Below are 16,751 nucleotides of genomic sequence, written 5' to 3'. Positions count from 1 at the left end.
AGGTATTACATTTAACAATTATGACATGTTACATGAATATAACTTTTATTCCATCCTCCCTTCTACTCGTATAACAGCATTCTTGTTTGCGAATAAAGGCGGAATTGAAAGACGTGAAGAAGAAACGCTGTTACGTCGTATCAATATTTCATGTTAAAATAGTCCAGAATGTAAAAAAAAAAATGCGACTCCGGTGGGACTCGAACCCACAACCTTTGAATCACTTCTCTAGTGTTTCGCTAGAAGTCCAATGCGCTATCCATTGCGCCACGGAGCCACCTGTTGATGACGAACGAGTGAACGTATAACAGGGCTCGGTGTCCACATGTACCTCACACGGGCTGCGAGTATTTGGTGCCCGGGGACCGATGTGCGGCGCGTTGTGTGAAGACACGACGTTTATAAACCATGCCTACGTCATATCGATCGGTCACGACGCGAACATAGCCACGCGTTTTCCGGTTTCACGGCGCTTTTAACGTAGATCGGGTGATATTACAGCGTGTCACTGCGTGTCCATTCCAGGAGGGACGCGGTAGAATCGAGCAGAATACTTTCTGGCAAGTTCTGCTGAAGCAGAAAGAATTTTTGCTGGCTGAAACGACCTCCGTACAGAGCCCGGATAGCTCAGTCGGTAGAGCATCAGACTTTTAATCTGAGGGTCCAGGGTTCAAGTCCCTGTTCGGGCGGCTCTCCCTTTTCTTCCAGTGAACCCCCATTTGGACAGGTAACGTTTTTATGTGTCCAGTTACGCAGGTGCGGTTGAGCGACAGTGACTGCTCGGTCTTAACCCGCCTCAACCCCAGCTGTTAAACTCTCTAGGTGCTTTGAAATAAGGATGTGGGGCCTGATAAGTACATTCACAGTTCGGGCATATTCCTCGGGGTCGCTGTAAAATTGTGGCACCCTTTCAGAGCCAGTTTCTAACTCGTGCAGTTAGATTAACTTTTGAAATAAGAGTTTACACAAGACAAGTCCTTATGTACTGTTAGGACATCAGCAGTGCACAACAATGAAATGGAACGTAGTAATTCTGAAAGCAGCGACCTCTACTGGCTGCTGGGCGTAACCTCTGGGTTAATTAAGAAGATGGCTTCAGCATCGCGACAAGATGAGTTTGGAGGACGAATAAAGTCAATGGCTTGCCGTGGAAACCTTTTAACCTAAAAGGTCAGTATTTCTCAATGCATTGGAACTTTAAGAGCTCACAGACTCTTTTCATTTTCCAGGTTTAAGCCGTATTAAGGCCAGATTCCCTTCAATTGTTTCCATCTATGGAGATGAGGGTGGTAGAGAAGAGAGGGGGGGAAAGAAAAAAAAAAAAACTACCTGAGCACTGTAGTAGTTACTAGGAAAATTAAAATCTTGGGAGCCTAAATCTTGGATGCATAAAAATTCCAGCTATGACAAGAACAAAAAATCCTACGGACTTGCAAATGCTACACAAATGTCTGTTGAAAGGAAAAATGTAGTGGGTCTGCTGTTCTAACCATGACTAGACCTGGAGAAGCTGGTCCGAAACATTGCTGATCTTTCTGAAGAACATCACAGAAAACCTGCTGGAACCCTTACAGTTTGTCTACTAGGCAAAAAGTTGACAATGAGCAAAGGACTGCATTACATCCTGCATCACATGCAAGGATCCTGAACGGGGCAAACATTCAACACAACTGTGCCAGAAACGAACTTCCATCTTAGTTTACAGAATCATACGCTGTAATGTTTGAGCTAATCATGTGCTAACCATGGTAAATGTAATCATGATTTTTTCAGCAAGATCGTTTAAACCACAGTGCTCCAGTCCAAGCAATGAATCTGGTGGCTGACAATTGGTCTTAATGATGGAATCTGCATACATGTAGAAAAGAACTTTTATCACCAACAATTAGTATTGAGGTTCATTGAAATGCTGTGTTCTATAATCCAAGTCTGTCACTTCATGGAATTTTTTCCCCTAATAATCAGCCATCTTAATAGATCTGAAGACAACTGCACTGTTTAAAGAAACAAAGCATGTAGAGTGTGTAGAAGACCCAGGTTCTTTCCTTGCTCTATCCTTAATGATCCTAAACATTTGAATGGTTGTGTAGATTAAAGCCATATCAGCAACAAAACAAGACTTTTCTTATATAATAGAAATACTTTTTAATTTTATGTTGTCACAGGCATCGGTAAGATCTACATCACCAAGATATTTAAAAATGCATCTCCATTTTCTCATACATTCTCACAAACATCCAGACATACATACAGCTAAATACACAAAAAGTGACATATGTTGTTAAAATCATAATCAGCCCTAAAGCTTCCCTTTACCACCCCAACACAAACACAGTCACACGTGAGCACTAACAGTCTCTCGATGGGATTCTTGATGTCCAAAGCCACTTCTACCTGGATAACGCATTAACCCTAAAAAAAAAAAAAAAAAAAAAAAAAAAAAAAAGACAAAACAAATTCAATTAAAATGCTAAAATGAGAATATTACATGAACACATGAAAAGATTAGAAGCAAACTCACTGTAACTTCTCTTGCAGCAGCTCCAGCCTCTGACGGTCTACATAGCGAGAGAATAGTGAGAGAAGGTTGGGAGGTGTGAAGAGTGGAGGAGAGAGTGATGACGAAGGGACTTTTAACAGCTCCCTGGTGACTGAGAACACCAACTCTGTCCTGAAAAAAGAACACCACAGAAAAAGGTCACAAATTAAACATAGGACTGCAAAAAAAAAGCAAAGGTAACTGCAGGATGAGGAGGTATCTAGTTTAACCCACACACCTTCCAAATAAACAGTCTTACCATCGATTGTCATCCATGAGCTGACAGTTAGGATCAGAGCTCTGCATTCGCTCCCCTTCACTAAGGATCAGGTAAAGCAACGTCACGCCAAACTACAGGAATATAAAAAGAAGGTTAATTTGCTGTGAATATAAAAAAAAAAAAAAAAAAAAATGAATTAAGAATTATTAGCCCCGGTCCACTGCATTGGTGCAAGTGCTCGAGAACTGTCCCACATTTCTACTGACTAGAGTCTCCACTGCAAACAACTGACTCCACGCCTACTAATGCATTTAATTTCCTTCGGGCACCTTGTTTTGAAGCACCCTGGGAAGCTGACCCTCACTGCCTTGCAGCTCTTGCAGCAAATCAGTAAGGGCAGAACTGGACATGGATTGGATCACAACAGCAACAGGATCCACCAAACAACAGAGGACCTGTGAAAGAAAGAAACTTATTTGTGAAAAGAGAAACATACTCTGGAAAACCTTTCAGCTCAGGGGCCAAATTGACTTAAAATAAGACTGGTCAGGCCAGCACCAGATGCATAGAAATCAGACCAAAAATATCGATATATTTACATTCACTTTTAGTTGGAACGGTGTTGTTGAAGGAAAGGAAATATTCAAGCGGGTTGGATGTATGCATGTTGAGATGTGTGTTACATGGGGGTTAAACAGTTAAGTGTAGGTCAGCGGTTAGGCACCATCTCCATGGAGTGGTGGCAGAAAATAAGAGCAGTCATGTTATCGTTAGTCAGACTTAGTAATCAGTAAGCTCTTTTGCTTTATGTAAAAAAATGGGTAGATTATACATCCTCACAACCCAGACATTGCTTTTGTTGCCGATGCAACAAAAAATGTAATCGCTAACCATTTTATCATCTTTCTCATGCTCAGTTACCGTGCAAGCCTGTATAAAAACCAGTCAGATTCTGGCCAAGCTCTTGAGGTTTATATGCGCCACCTGGTGGAACGCCACACATTACAGGACAAGGTTAAGTGACAGCAGTCATGATTATCGTAGAAGCCAAATTGCCTTCTTATAGTTTTGTGTGTTGTGAATGTGGGATATTGGGATTAATGTTTGTGTGTATTCAGTTTGTAAGGTGTGTGTGTATCTTACGGCAACTAAGGGTTAATTGAGATTTAGTGAGAAGGGTTGTTGAGCCAAAGGGTGGCATTTCTGACTATGCCCAAAAGTGCACGGCATGCGAATCAAGGCAAACGACAAGATGAAATTAATTAAATAAAACTAAATTTAAAAAATAAGTATTTTGAGTTAAACACAAAGCGAGGACTTTATGTTGGGTAACAGCATGAGGACACACAATTATGATTTGGGCAATTGTACACAAACCTGCAGGGCATAGATTGCTCTGACGCCCTGATCTAGAAGCACTTATCCAAAACAATTGTGTAAACCCTGGAACGGTTTGTGCATAGTGAACTTGGCTGCTTTTTTTGTTGTTGATGTGCCTCTTGTACATGAAGTAGTTACACTAGCAAGCTTTTGGGAAGTGAAGCACCAATTCAAATCTCAGGTTTACCAAATATCGATTTAGCAAAAATCATCAAGAGGTCATCACAGATTATTAACATTGTAATATTTTTCTATTATATGTATTAATTATAATTTTTTAAATCTTGTTATGTCTGTAGAGGTTCAGTAAGTTGAGAGTAGACATTTCTTTATATATATATATATATATATATATATATATATATATATATATATATATATATATATTTTTTTTTTAAATAAATAAATAAAAAGAATACATGCCTGGTTTAAGAGTTAAAAAATATTTGGCATGCAGACAGTTATGTAATGGCCTTGTCCTCATCAGGATGGACAAACTTATAGGACGTAAAAAAAGTCAAAGTAACTGCCGTTAGAGCAATTAGGACTACAATATTACATTCTTTACCTGGTCTTGCTTGTCTTTCTTTGCCAAAGCGGGGATGTTCCTTGCAACCCCCATGACAACAGCAGCAGCCTGCGGCGGGGGCAGGAAGGGGAGAAGCCTGGCAATGAGGCCTTTGCCCTTTCTCACAGACATAATCATGAGGCACTGCTCATCACTCACTCTATATTAAAAAAAAAGGACAACAGTCAAACAACTCAGCGTTTTTGCTTTACTTTCTTCAGACCAGCCCTTAAAAATCTCAATTTTTTTCTTCATGCACCTGTCATCCCATTCTTTCTCCCTAATGGAGTTGTAGAGCTGCAACGTGTTGTTTTTATGCTGCTCCAGCAAAGCATCCCTCTCCTCCTCTGGGGTCTGAAGGAACTTCTTCTCAAAGTCCTGCACCTCCAGTAACAAACTGTACATCTACGGAATATGAAACATTGAGGCAATCACAGTCGTTGACCATTGTATGGACAGCAAGTCCAATGCTTCAAGGGATCTCACCTTTTCCACAGTGTAGAGGATCTGACGCCTTTTATTCCACACCTGCTTTTCTCTCTTTTCCTGTGCAGTTGAACAGAATTGAGGTAGATATGATTCCAAAGTAAACAAAAATGTCTGTGTGTGTGTGTTTTAGGTAACAAAGATGTCTCAACCTCATCATCAGTGCGACTTGTCATCACTGCATCAATCATCTTCCTTGGATTATTCACGCTTGACACAGTCAGCTTTCCTAAGGAGCCAGCAAACTGTACTATAGGAAATAGAAAGCAACAGGCCGCAATGTTAATGGAATGGATTATGATGATGGATCGTATACAACTGGATATGAATAGCAGCAGCCCCCTTTACACAGAAATCTAACAAAAAAAAAATGACATGATTGCTTTACAAGGACCAAACAAGGCTTCTATGATTGACTGCATTGATATAATTACAAATGAATGATAGCAACACTGATCAACCTGGGCGATATGTGTGCTCCAACTTGGCCACCTGAGGGGTTATGAGTTTGGTAGTGTGCTCTTTCCTGCTGCTGTCTCTATCCCGTTCCTGACGCTTCTCCATTTTCTCATAATAATTCTGTTAAAGGGGACAAAGGGCATTAAAATTCACAATACAAAAATAACAGTTACCATTAAGATTCTGAAACTGGAATAGATAAACAGACAGCATTTATAATTGACTCATGAAAACTAAAATTAAGATGAGTGTTCACCTGGTAGTAATAGTCATCCAGGTAAGGATCAGTGCTTTGGAGCTGCATCATTTGAATGCGAGCAACCCATTCCTTCTCCCTTTGTGTCATCAAATTGCTGTAGGGATCCCTGCTCCGCCTGTCACATCCCCTGCCACCATGGTCACTGGGAGGAAAAAAGAAAAAAAAAATTGAGGGGTTTTTAGTATGTCATTTGAAACTGTATAAGCAAATTTGCATTCTGCTTAAGGAATAAAATTCTATAAAAATAAAACATACAGATAAACACAATAGTGCTGCACAATCATGTTTATCTGTATGTTTTGAACATACAGATTAATTTAATTTTAATCATGGTTTTGGCAGCCAAGATTAATTTAAGGCAACTTTTTGAGAAGCGGGCTCTGCTGCATACCAAATCAAGCACTTTCTCAAGACAACCACCAGGGGGCGAACGAAAGCATAGACTGTATGAGCTCAGGCCAAGAATTACAGCTCTATTTCCGAGCTCATAAAATGTATAAGATTTTTTTTTCATGCTGCATGTAACGAAATTTTGTGTTTGATAAATAATGTTATTCATGTTACAGACAAAAGCATTTGTCTTCCCACCCCATAGGAAAGGCACAGCTTCTGTTCTGACACCTGAATATATTGCAGTTCACTGTACAGTTCTTGACAAATCTATACAAAATGCCTCTGTGTATGGACCAAAAGATCAGGTAAACAGATGTTCATTTTTCATATTAAATACCAGACCAGTAATCTCTTAAACCAGAAAATGTTGACAGGATGTTTTTTATCGCCAAAAATATGAAGGCCTGTAGTATGTTCCTTTTGTTTTCTTGTTTGCATCATTGTACTCTGCAATTGCTATTTATTTTTTGTTAGCCCTTTGTCTTGGGTAAATTATGTTTAACTTATTTTTTAAGTTATTTTTCACACATCCTTAGAGGCTTCATTTTGAACTGAAAGACTTGTTCATTTCCGTTTGTTTAAAATAGAAAATGCAATAAAATGTGTTTTACCTAAAATAATTGTGATCACATCATTTAATGAAGAAAAAAGTTTGTGAAAAGAAGAGTGTGTAAATAAAATAAAACATGAGTTACATACATAGACCCTCGGTTCTGCATTCTCTGGGTCAGCATTCTTCGATGCTGCGGGTGGAGATGTGTGGTGTTGTGCCGAATTGAATTTGGTGGAGGACCATGTGGACCCACTCTCGGAGGAGGCTGACCAAAAAAAGGCCTGAATCCTGCACCACCAGGCAGCAAAGGGGGAGCGGGGCTACCTCTCGGAAAAGGCCTCACCTAGCAAGCAAAGAATAAAAAATTAATAATCAAATCACACACACGCCATTCATTTTTGCTTGAATAAATTTAACAAACCTGGGAGTTAAGCAGCTGGGCCTGCTGAATTTGAGACAAAACTCCAGCAGGGAATGGAGGCCGACACAAAGGAGAGTTCTAAAATCAAGAGTGATAGAGAGTGAAACCATAAAACAACCAAATATATGTAACAACTTAAGAACTTATCATGCATCAACAGCATAAAGTGGCTAACAGGTTCAGGGAGGAGGAAGACTAGAGGAACTCACAGCAATGTTGAGGATAGTGTTGGGGGAGAGGCGTTCAGGGAAGGGAGATGGGAAACGGTGCTGAACTGGGGCACGGACGTGAACTGTTGGGCAATGGATCTGGAGAGAGAAAAAGACTAAAAGTAAGATATATTTACATACTACACTACTATAAGTAATTCAAATAATTCTAGGTTGTCTTCTGCCAGTCTAAAGGAGTTCAGCCCTTACATTACTATTCCCAGAACACTTCATATGCTTAAATAATTTGCCTCTGTGTTAACCCTCTAACCACTTTGCCAACGTTCCAAAAAAGTTATAGTGAGGAAGTGAACAATTTCCCAATAAATAAGCATGCACCATGAAGTGGTTTCAGTGTTTAAGCAATAAGTACAGGTCATTTAAATGCACTAAAGCAAATAATCACTAAAATAAAGTCAAAATGAAGTCAAGTAAATTGGGTCCAAAAGTTATACGAACTTGATTTAGAGCATGACTCATCGGCTGTTTAGGTGGTGTTCCAATAGGCACTGCCCTCACTGGAGGGCTACCAATCACAGGTGATGATGAACGGGGTGGGGGGACCCTTTCGGACAAGTCCCGACCATCTTCACTCCTTACTGGAGGAGGCCGCTTAGGCAGCCCCACTTCCTTGATAATTGAAAGCAGCGGACTGTCCTGCAGAAAGCCAGAGACAAGACGAGTATCGCAAATTGAAAAATAGCACACAGTGGACAGATCTGTATGGTTCCTCGGATGGGAATGGTACCTTCATGTGGCTGGCCAATCCAGGGTTGACACCCACAGGCCCAAAGCCCATACTGTTCTCCCAAATACTGTGAGAGTTTACCTAAGCCAAAGATGAATGGGGAGGTATAGTTAATGTATGACCACATTAAAAATGTCTGCTGGTAAGTTGAAAATCAAGTTATTTAGCCTTGCACTGCAATATATGAGGGTCAACTTGAAAAGCATTTTGAAATAGGTAAGAGACATGCTACTACAATGAGGTCTGCAGTACCCCCCCCCCCCTCAATAATGTAGATGGAATTCTGTTGCAGTCAAGCCTATACATTTGCCATAAATGTTTATACTGAAGAAAAGGAAGGGTGCGGTTTACTTGTGGAAGGGATGGTGTCCCTTGGTGTAGGAGGTGCTGGTGTTGTTGGTAGCTCAGCAGTGACGGGGCTCCAACAGCATGTGTCGAGGGCGCAGCCTGGGTTTGAGGCATAGGACCAAACTGGGATCTATCCGGGCCGGATGCACTAACTCCAGCAATTGCAGGATCTGAGCCCAGGATTAAACGAGCCAGAGATTCCACCAGGTCCTCACCCCTGCTCTCCTCCAGACCCGGAGGCGGCTTGGCTGAAGGCTGCGGGGGTAACAAGGACGGAAGCGGTACATTCTCTGCCGGAGGGGGTAGAGCGGTGCAAGACGCATCGCTCCCCGCTGACCCATCTCGAACCCTTTCATCCAACTCTGCCAGGCGTGCATGCTCTTCCTGCCAGTCGTCATCTGAAAACACAATCGGAAGGCGCTGGTTCGGTTTCTACACAACGGTGTCACAGGCAACCGATCCGTGCGCCCTGCGGATCAAACGTACTCGGTGTGTGAACTCACCAATAGCCCCAGCTCCGAACGTATCATCATTAAATTGATCGATTTCGTCTTCTTCCTCTACCAGCCCTTCCTCTTCCTCCTCCTCCTCCAGCGTACAGTCATCGTCAAGAGACTGAAAACGCCAAGACAGGAGACATTGCACATGTGGTAAAGTGTTCGAATGCTAGCCTGCTAACTAACAGAGTCGGCTAACCCACGGACACGCTCGCGCGCCCTACTTTCAGGGCTGGGCAGCTGCGAGAAAGTACAACATGAAATGAAAGCAAAACGTTTTGTGGAGTTACAGACAGAACAACGTCTCAATATAAAGCCAAACATGACATGCTGTTTGGTGTGCTTTCACATACAATTTCATGGCTGCTAGCTATGTACAGCTAGCCCGCTAGCCAGCTAAACTGCTAAATCACGCGCACATCTTTCTTTCCACGGAAACCTGAACACGGCGTTATGCAAGAAATCCAAAATCGTACGAAATCCCCCGACAGAAACACGGTCCCCTGACGCCCCAGGCCTCTAATCGCTATGTGGGACAGGGAGATGCGGCCAAGCTGGAGCTCACAGGCCGCGGCTCGGAATTGGACCGAGTGTCGATAAACAAAGCCACGGCTCCACAAAATTGACCTGTGCGCGGAACGATTCCGCCTTACGAATAAAATATGCAAAAGCAAACCGCGCGTCGCTGTGGGGTAACGGCGAGCTGTTACCTGAAAACGGAACATGTAGCCTACGTGAAGTCAGAAGTGTCACTGCTGCGGCCGCCGCGCAAATTACGCAGCACAAGGCTGGTCAGGAGCGCGCTCCGGCGGGGGCCATTCCAAATCTTTTCACTGGTTCGGATCTTTTAGCTCGCTTCACCTGGAAGATCCGGATCATTCGAATCCCGAAAGACTCTCTGTTGGATTTTTTTTCCTGGTACATTAAACGAATCGTAAAAAAATCGTGCCCTGTTTTAGTGCGGGGAATGGGCACCACTTCGCAAGCAGCACTGAGGCACGGCTTCTCTGCCTTTCGTTTAGTGTGAAGATCGGAGTAAGCAAAAGGTGCCTGTGCAGACGATCAGAAGAAAATGGAAGAAAATTAAGATTCGGTTTAAAAACGTTCCTCGTGGACTGAGATATTTAATTGATCACCTCACTCAATCCTTTGCTTATATTCATGAGTAACATTGAACTGTTCAATGTAAAACGAAATGTCTCTTAACATCGATATCATAATGGATCACATAGAGCTGAAATGGTGCGTTTATCAGAGGTGGAAAGAGTACTGAAAAAATATAATTAAGTAAAAGTATCTTTACTTTGCTTAAATTCTACCCATGTTAAAGTAAAAGTACCCAACTAAAAATCTACTTGAGTAAAAGTAAAAAAAAATACTTAATTTAAAATTGACTTTGAGTAAAAGTTACTTAGTTACTTTCAACAGCATTAGTCGTTTTTATTAAACAGTATTTAGGCAGTATAATGAGCAAACTATGTTCAAACCACCCCCAAAACCATTTTTAAGCACATTTGGCCACAAAAGTTCCAAACTCTGAATTGGTCCAACTCAAACATTATAATAAAAAGAAAAAAACAAAATCAAAGTATCCATCAACAATTCCTTTTTAACAAACTGTGCTTTTTGCTCATTCTATAGCAAACAGTTGCATATTGGCTGTTTTTACTGACAAATGAGCACAATGACTGTGATATAAAAAATGAAATAAAGTGCCCTGCCCCACAGAATAATACAACATTAGACTGTAAGGCTCTTGTTCAGTTTGAGCAATATAATGTAAGGAATACACAGGCAAAAAGCATATACAGTGCATCCGGAAAGTATTCACAGCACATCACGTTTTCCACGTTATGTTGTTATGTTATGTCCAAAATTCACTTTTTCCTTATTTCTACACAGAACACCCCATAATGACATAGTGAAAAAAGTTTAATCGAGGTTTTGGCAAATTTATTAAAAATAAAAAAACTGAGAATGCACAGGTACGTAACTATTCACAGCCTTTGCCATGAGCTCAAGTGCCTCCTGTTTCCCCTGATCATCCGTGAGATGTTTCTGCAGCTTAGTTGGAGTCCACCTGTGGAAAAAAACGGTTGATTTTACATGATTTGAAAAGGCACACACCAGGTACACGCCAGGTCCCATTGTTGACCGTTCATGTGTGGTAGTAGCCTAGTGGGTAAGACACTTGCCTGTGAACCAGGAAACCCAGGTTCAGATCCCACTTACTACCATTGTGTCCCTGAGCAAGACACTTAACCTTAAGTTGCTCCAGGGAGACTGTCCCTGTAACTACTGATTGTAAGTCACTCTGGATAAGGGTGTCTGATAAATGCTGTAAAATGTAAATGTAAAAACCAAGCATGAAGTCAAAGGAATTGTATGTAGACCCCTGAGACAGGATTGTCTTGAAGCATGTAAGATGGGACATTGTGCAGGACCACGATATTTCTGTAGCTTTTGTCATTTGGAGATGCCAACACCTATTTGTTCTCCATGTCTTTGTCAAATGGCATTACAGCATTTAGCAGCCTTCACCCGACCAAAACCGCCTGCTCTCTTTGTCTGCTGCAGACGGGAGACACCGGGGGCATGACAGGACAAAAACAATCAATTCTGATTGGTCTGTGATGACTTCCTCTGGGTCAAATGTATAAAGGAATGTTCACTTGTGGTCTGGGAGTGCCATTTTCTTTTCCATCAGGAGCTGAGGGGAATCTTCCCATCAGTACCTGAGTCTTTTCTATTTACCTATTTTTCTCATGACTTTTCTCTCTCTTTCTCTACTTTTTCTCCTTCTTTTCATTTTGGTTGTAACATTGGTACCTTTTTACATACAATATTCACATGTAACTGCAATAATAATTTACTGGTGTTAATAAATTATTTTTACCTCTATTTTGCCACCATGCTTCTTTCTGCCAGGTAACATCAGGTTGGAATGGTTTTTAATACAGTGCTTTTGTGTGTATAGAGAGAGTTTTTTATTCTATTCTCCACAGTTTTACAGGCACAAATCTGGAGAAGGTTAAAGAAAAATGTCTGCTGCTTTGAAGGTCCCAAAGAGCACAGAGGCCCATATCATCCATAAATGGAAGAAGTTCGAAACCACCAAGACTCTACCTAGAGCTGGCCCACAACCTAAACTGGGCAACTGGGGGAGGAGGGCCTTTGTCAAGGAAGGTGACTTAGAACCCAATGATCATGCTGTCAGAGTTCCAGAACGAACAGAGGGGAAACTTCTAGAAGGACAACCATGTTCTGCAGAAATCAACCAATCAGGCCTGTATGAAAAGGAGGACAGACGGGAGCCACTCCTTAGTAAAAGGCACATGGCACGTGGAGTTTGCCAAAAGCCACCTAAAGGACTCTCAGACCATGAGAAACAAGACTCTCTGGTCTTTGGTATGAATGCCAGTTGTCACCTTTGAGGAAACCGCTCATCACCAGGCCAATACCATCCCTATATAGTGAAGCATGGTGGTGGCAGCATCATGCTGTGGAGATGACTGGGAGACTAGTCAGGATAGAGGGAAAGATTACTGCAGCAATGTACAGAGACATTCTGGATGAAAACTTGCTCCAGAGCGCTCTTGACGATTCATCTTTCAGCAGGACAATGACCCTAAACACACAACCAAAATTACAAAGGAGTGGCTTCAGGACAAATCAGTGAATGTTCTTGAGTGGTCCAGCCAGACCCCAGACTTGAATCCAATTGAACATCTCTGGAGAGATTTTAAAATGGCTGTGCACTGACACTTCCCATCTTTCAGAGGTGCTGCAAAGAGGAATTGGCCAAACTGGCCAAGGATTGGTGTGCCAAGCATGTGGCAACATATTCAAAAAGACTTGAGCCTGTAATTGCTGCCAAAGGTATATCAGCAAAGTACTGAGCAAAGGCTGTGAATACATGTGATGTACATGTGCATTCTCAGGTTTTTTTTTTTTTTTTTAATAAATTTGCCAAAAACTCAAGTAAACTTTTATTCACATTGTCATTATGGGGTTGAAATGTGATGAAAAATGCATTTAATCAATTTTGGAATAAGGTGAAACATAACAAAATGTGGATTGTATCTGGATGTACTGTATAGGATATCTGGGCAACATTCTCCAACATCAATCAAGATGTCATTTATGTCAAACAAATTGTGAATTTGATACAAAAGATGACTGACTATTTGCTTAAAGTGATGCTAGGGACACCATTGTTTTGGTCAACAACCCTTTCGGAAGATTTAATCACAGCAGAATAACAAAATAAAGAATTCCCGGACACCTTTCCATTGGTTGTACTGCTGTACTTTTCTGATTGACTCGTGTTAACCGGCTTTAGGACCCAGAGGTTGTCGCGCGGGAAGCTGCGCAATTTCCTCTCAGTTCAGACGGATTTATTATTATTTTTTGCATTTCATTTTTTACTCAGTAACTTGGGTTTTTCCAATGTAGCGAAGGAAAATACTTGTCTGAAAATGTAATTAAGTAAAAATAAAATGACCTATTTCAAAATCTACTTAAAAATGACAAATTATTCACAAAAACTACTCAATTACAGTAACTCTGGCGTTTATAGTTGTATAAAATTATAATAAATACGTTTTGTAAGAGCAAAAACAAAACGATTGGCTGATCGAAAAAAATTATTTGTTTGTTCACAGAAATACATTAATTTCTAACAAGACAGATTATAGTTTTGACTGAATTTCCCCAATAGGTGGCAATGTAGCTTCATTAAACCACTGCAGTGCGCAGTGCGACTCGTTTAAATTTAATCATTTAAACGTATTTTTTGCGTATTGTCGTGAATTGCGATTCCATGTTCGCAAATAGAGCAGCAATCCTGTCGTCTGTACCAAATTTTAAAAAGTCTGACTCCTACTTGAAGAGTAGGATCTTGTAATCTTTATTCATATACCACTAAACGAGCATTGCCTATATAATTCAAAATCGTTCGTCTAATAATACCGGATTAACCACCACTAAATGAAAAGACTTGTTATATTTCCTATTTTAATATATGTAAACAGTTGTTGAAGTGTGCAGAGAAGGTCCGGCTCCATAGCTCAGGGGTTAGAGCACTGGTCTTGTAAACCAGGGGTCGCGAGTTCAAATCTCGCTGGGGCCTGCGCAAGTTTTTAAAAACCTGTACATTAATTGTGTGCATAACTAATGCTTGAACGTGTTTATTTATGTCTTCCGTGGTCACATCTATTCACGAAGGGCGAAGGGGATGAACGTCCTCCAAGGAAGCAGCCTCTGTGATCTGTTCATTCTCTTTTCTCGGCAAGCCTGTTCTCCATCGCGCCACAAGAGGTCCACCCTCAGCAATGTAACACATTAAATGCTATGACAAACGAGAGCCACATGCTCTCAAATAGTTGTACATATTGCACCACACGAATGTGTTATATATCCTTTAGTTTTATCCTTCAGATTTCTGCAATAGAAAACACATGGTTTTGCTCCATAGTAGTTGCTCCATAGTTTTATTGAACTGAAATAAGGAAATACTTAGGTCACAATAATCTAGCATAATCGATTTAGAATACATGTAAAAGTGTTTTGTGATAAATGTGTAGATCTATATAAAAAGACAAAAGTTGGAAGAAAACAAAAACAGAAAATAAATGTTTACCCTACTTTTTACCCTGATTAAAATGTTACATACTATTTATATTCATTGTAAATGTAATAATAATAAAAAAAACATGTAATGTATTGTTTTAGACTGGGTTTAAAATCATGTGCTGTAAGTGAACAGTAATTAATTCTGTCCTTTTCACATGCCAACACACGTCTTTGTTTGTTTCGATTTCTTGTCGATGCATCTTAGGTTCACAACTGAAACTGCTACAACCATTCCCAGCAGTCCACACCCCTGCAGAGCTGCATACACAATACCGAAGCGTGAAAGTCCAACAGATGATCTACATTTAAAATAAAAAGTGAAAATGATGGCAGTACTTCTAAATGTGATGTGTCGTTAATTTTACTTTGTACAAAACGGTCTTTCATTCATAGGTATTGAATGACAAAATAATGACAAATGTACCTTTAATGCAGTCAGAAAAGTTTTCATGTATTATGTCAAGTGCTAAAAACAGAATTCTTAGAAAGTATCGAATAATGAATATTAGAGTAAGGAGTAAGCTCTTAAAAAGTTACTTACCCTGAATAAGTGTTCTTCTTCCAAAGGTCAGTACCTTGTTCACTGACCTGGCACAATGATAGAGTCCCAAATCCCGAAAGGATACATTTTCAATAGTCAGTGCAATTGATCTACCTGAAATATTTCCCTTGTAATGAACATTGTCCTCATTATAAATAACAGTTTGCCATTGTTTATAAGTGACACAACCATCACAACAGTTGGAGTTTCTCCTGCGTTCAGTCTCAACTAGGTGATCTCATGGTGAAAAGAGATATTACAGAGGATTCCAACTGTATCTCCTAAATGTACACATATATTTTCAAAGGCCCCCAGGTACCAAGGCAGAGAAAGAAAGTATCCTGTAAGAAATTGTTGTTAAAATTGTTAAATTGCAATTCATTTGACTCATCACAATTCCTCATAAAAATACTTCCCAATGTCTGTAAGCATCCATGTTGAAAGCATGTGCATAAAAAGTTATTTTAAAGAAAGATCATTGTTACATGGTCGCAGTTGATTCTGTACTGGTATACAGTAAGGTGTGAGCTTACCACTTCCACTGAAGAACGATTCTTTCTGTTCTACCACTGATAATGGAAAGAATTATTCTGATCTTTGCAGATCTGTTGCCACGGATTCAAAGTAAAACCAGATGGCCATCAGACACATTTTCATAAGATTGTACCATAAACCAACATAGGTACCCGATTATATGACCCATTACACTATAAAGTGAAGTGAGTGTCATTGTGAAACACTGCGGCACAGCACACAGTGGCACAACGAAATGTGACCTCTGCTTTTAACCATCACCCTTGGTAGGCAGTGGGCAGCCATGACAGGCGATTAGGGATTCGAACCTTCTTATAATGGGTCTGTTTCCTTACCCGCTAGGCCACCACTGCTCCATCAAGAGAGCCAGTGACACTTTAACAGATTTGTAACACTTTTTAATGGAGGGTGTTGGTCCAGTTTCTTAGGGGGGCTTTATAAGCAAGCGTCAGAACTTGGGAAGGCTGAAAATATTTGACAAATTGACTAGACTGTGCTTATTGTCTAGAATTCAAAAGCATAAGAGTGGTTTGTTATGGCTACAGGTCATGTAAAGAATAGAATTACACATTAAAGGAATTGGTAAGTGTTTCACTGGCAATTAGTCTCTTCTTGTTTCTATCTATTTACTTTTGTCACAACATATAAATGTTGTGACATTAACCAACATGTCAACATGCTGACACCTTAATATAACAAATGCATAATTTTCTCATGACCTAGTTACAGAGTGTGTCAGTGCACAAAATTCTGGCAGTGATGTCATATGTAGTACAGTAACAATAGGGATTTGCAGTTAATTATTTACAATGCAGTTAAGAAAGTTTGTGAATCATCTTTAATAAGATGGATTTCTGCAAAAGGATTGGGTATTAATTATATTTATGAATAAACCATAAAAAGAAATATGAAAGAGGTCAAACCATGTAATATTCTTAAATGTAATCATTTAAGGATGTTTA

General features: G+C 40.3%; 1 protein-coding gene and 3 non-coding genes across 4 annotated transcripts; 2 read left to right on the top strand and 2 right to left on the bottom strand.

The window, feature by feature from the left end:
• Positions 1 to 185: 185 nt before the first annotated feature.
• Positions 186 to 277, bottom strand: trnar-ucu (transfer RNA arginine (anticodon UCU)). The gene is given in 2 exon segments: positions 186 to 221; positions 241 to 277. It is a non-coding gene; the product is annotated as a tRNA-Arg (tRNA).
• Positions 278 to 616: 339 nt separating this feature from the next.
• trnak-uuu (transfer RNA lysine (anticodon UUU)) lies at positions 617 to 689 on the top strand. Its single transcript has one exon. It is a non-coding gene; the product is annotated as a tRNA-Lys (tRNA).
• Positions 690 to 2,126: 1,437 nt separating this feature from the next.
• On the bottom strand, positions 2,127 to 10,077 carry patl1 (PAT1 homolog 1, processing body mRNA decay factor). The gene is made up of 18 exons (XM_028978428.1): positions 9,791 to 10,077; positions 9,087 to 9,198; positions 8,587 to 8,981; positions 8,236 to 8,316; positions 7,947 to 8,144; positions 7,488 to 7,586; positions 7,279 to 7,356; positions 7,004 to 7,200; positions 5,909 to 6,053; positions 5,655 to 5,772; positions 5,346 to 5,443; positions 5,194 to 5,253; positions 4,967 to 5,112; positions 4,708 to 4,867; positions 3,089 to 3,214; positions 2,799 to 2,890; positions 2,522 to 2,671; positions 2,127 to 2,412 (listed from the first exon to the last, which is right to left on the bottom strand). Exons 1-18 carry the CDS (start codon positions 9,803 to 9,805, stop codon positions 2,391 to 2,393), a joined length of 2,292 nt encoding a protein of 763 aa, XP_028834261.1. The 5' UTR covers positions 9,806 to 10,077; the 3' UTR covers positions 2,127 to 2,390.
• A 4,061-nt stretch (positions 10,078 to 14,138) lies between these two features.
• Positions 14,139 to 14,211, top strand: trnat-ugu (transfer RNA threonine (anticodon UGU)). Its single transcript has one exon. It is a non-coding gene; the product is annotated as a tRNA-Thr (tRNA).
• The last annotated feature ends 2,540 nt before the right edge of the window (positions 14,212 to 16,751 follow it).

Source organism: Denticeps clupeoides, chromosome 4, assembly GCF_900700375.1.
Source record: "Denticeps clupeoides chromosome 4, fDenClu1.1, whole genome shotgun sequence".
Classification (NCBI taxonomy): Eukaryota; Metazoa; Chordata; class Actinopteri; order Clupeiformes; family Denticipitidae; genus Denticeps; species Denticeps clupeoides.
This window is presented reverse-complemented; position numbering and strand designations above follow the sequence as displayed.

Bases quoted from the DNA above. Each gene is read 5' to 3' on its own strand.
- patl1 (XM_028978428.1), bottom strand. The intron at 8,982-9,086 runs GTGAGTTCACAC...TTGTGTTTTCAG, and splicing joins GTTCGGAGCTGGGGCTATTG to ATGACGACTGGCAGGAAGAG. The intron at 7,201-7,278 runs GTTTGTTAAATT...TTTGCTTGCTAG, and splicing joins CCCAGCTGCTTAACTCCCAG to GTGAGGCCTTTTCCGAGAGG.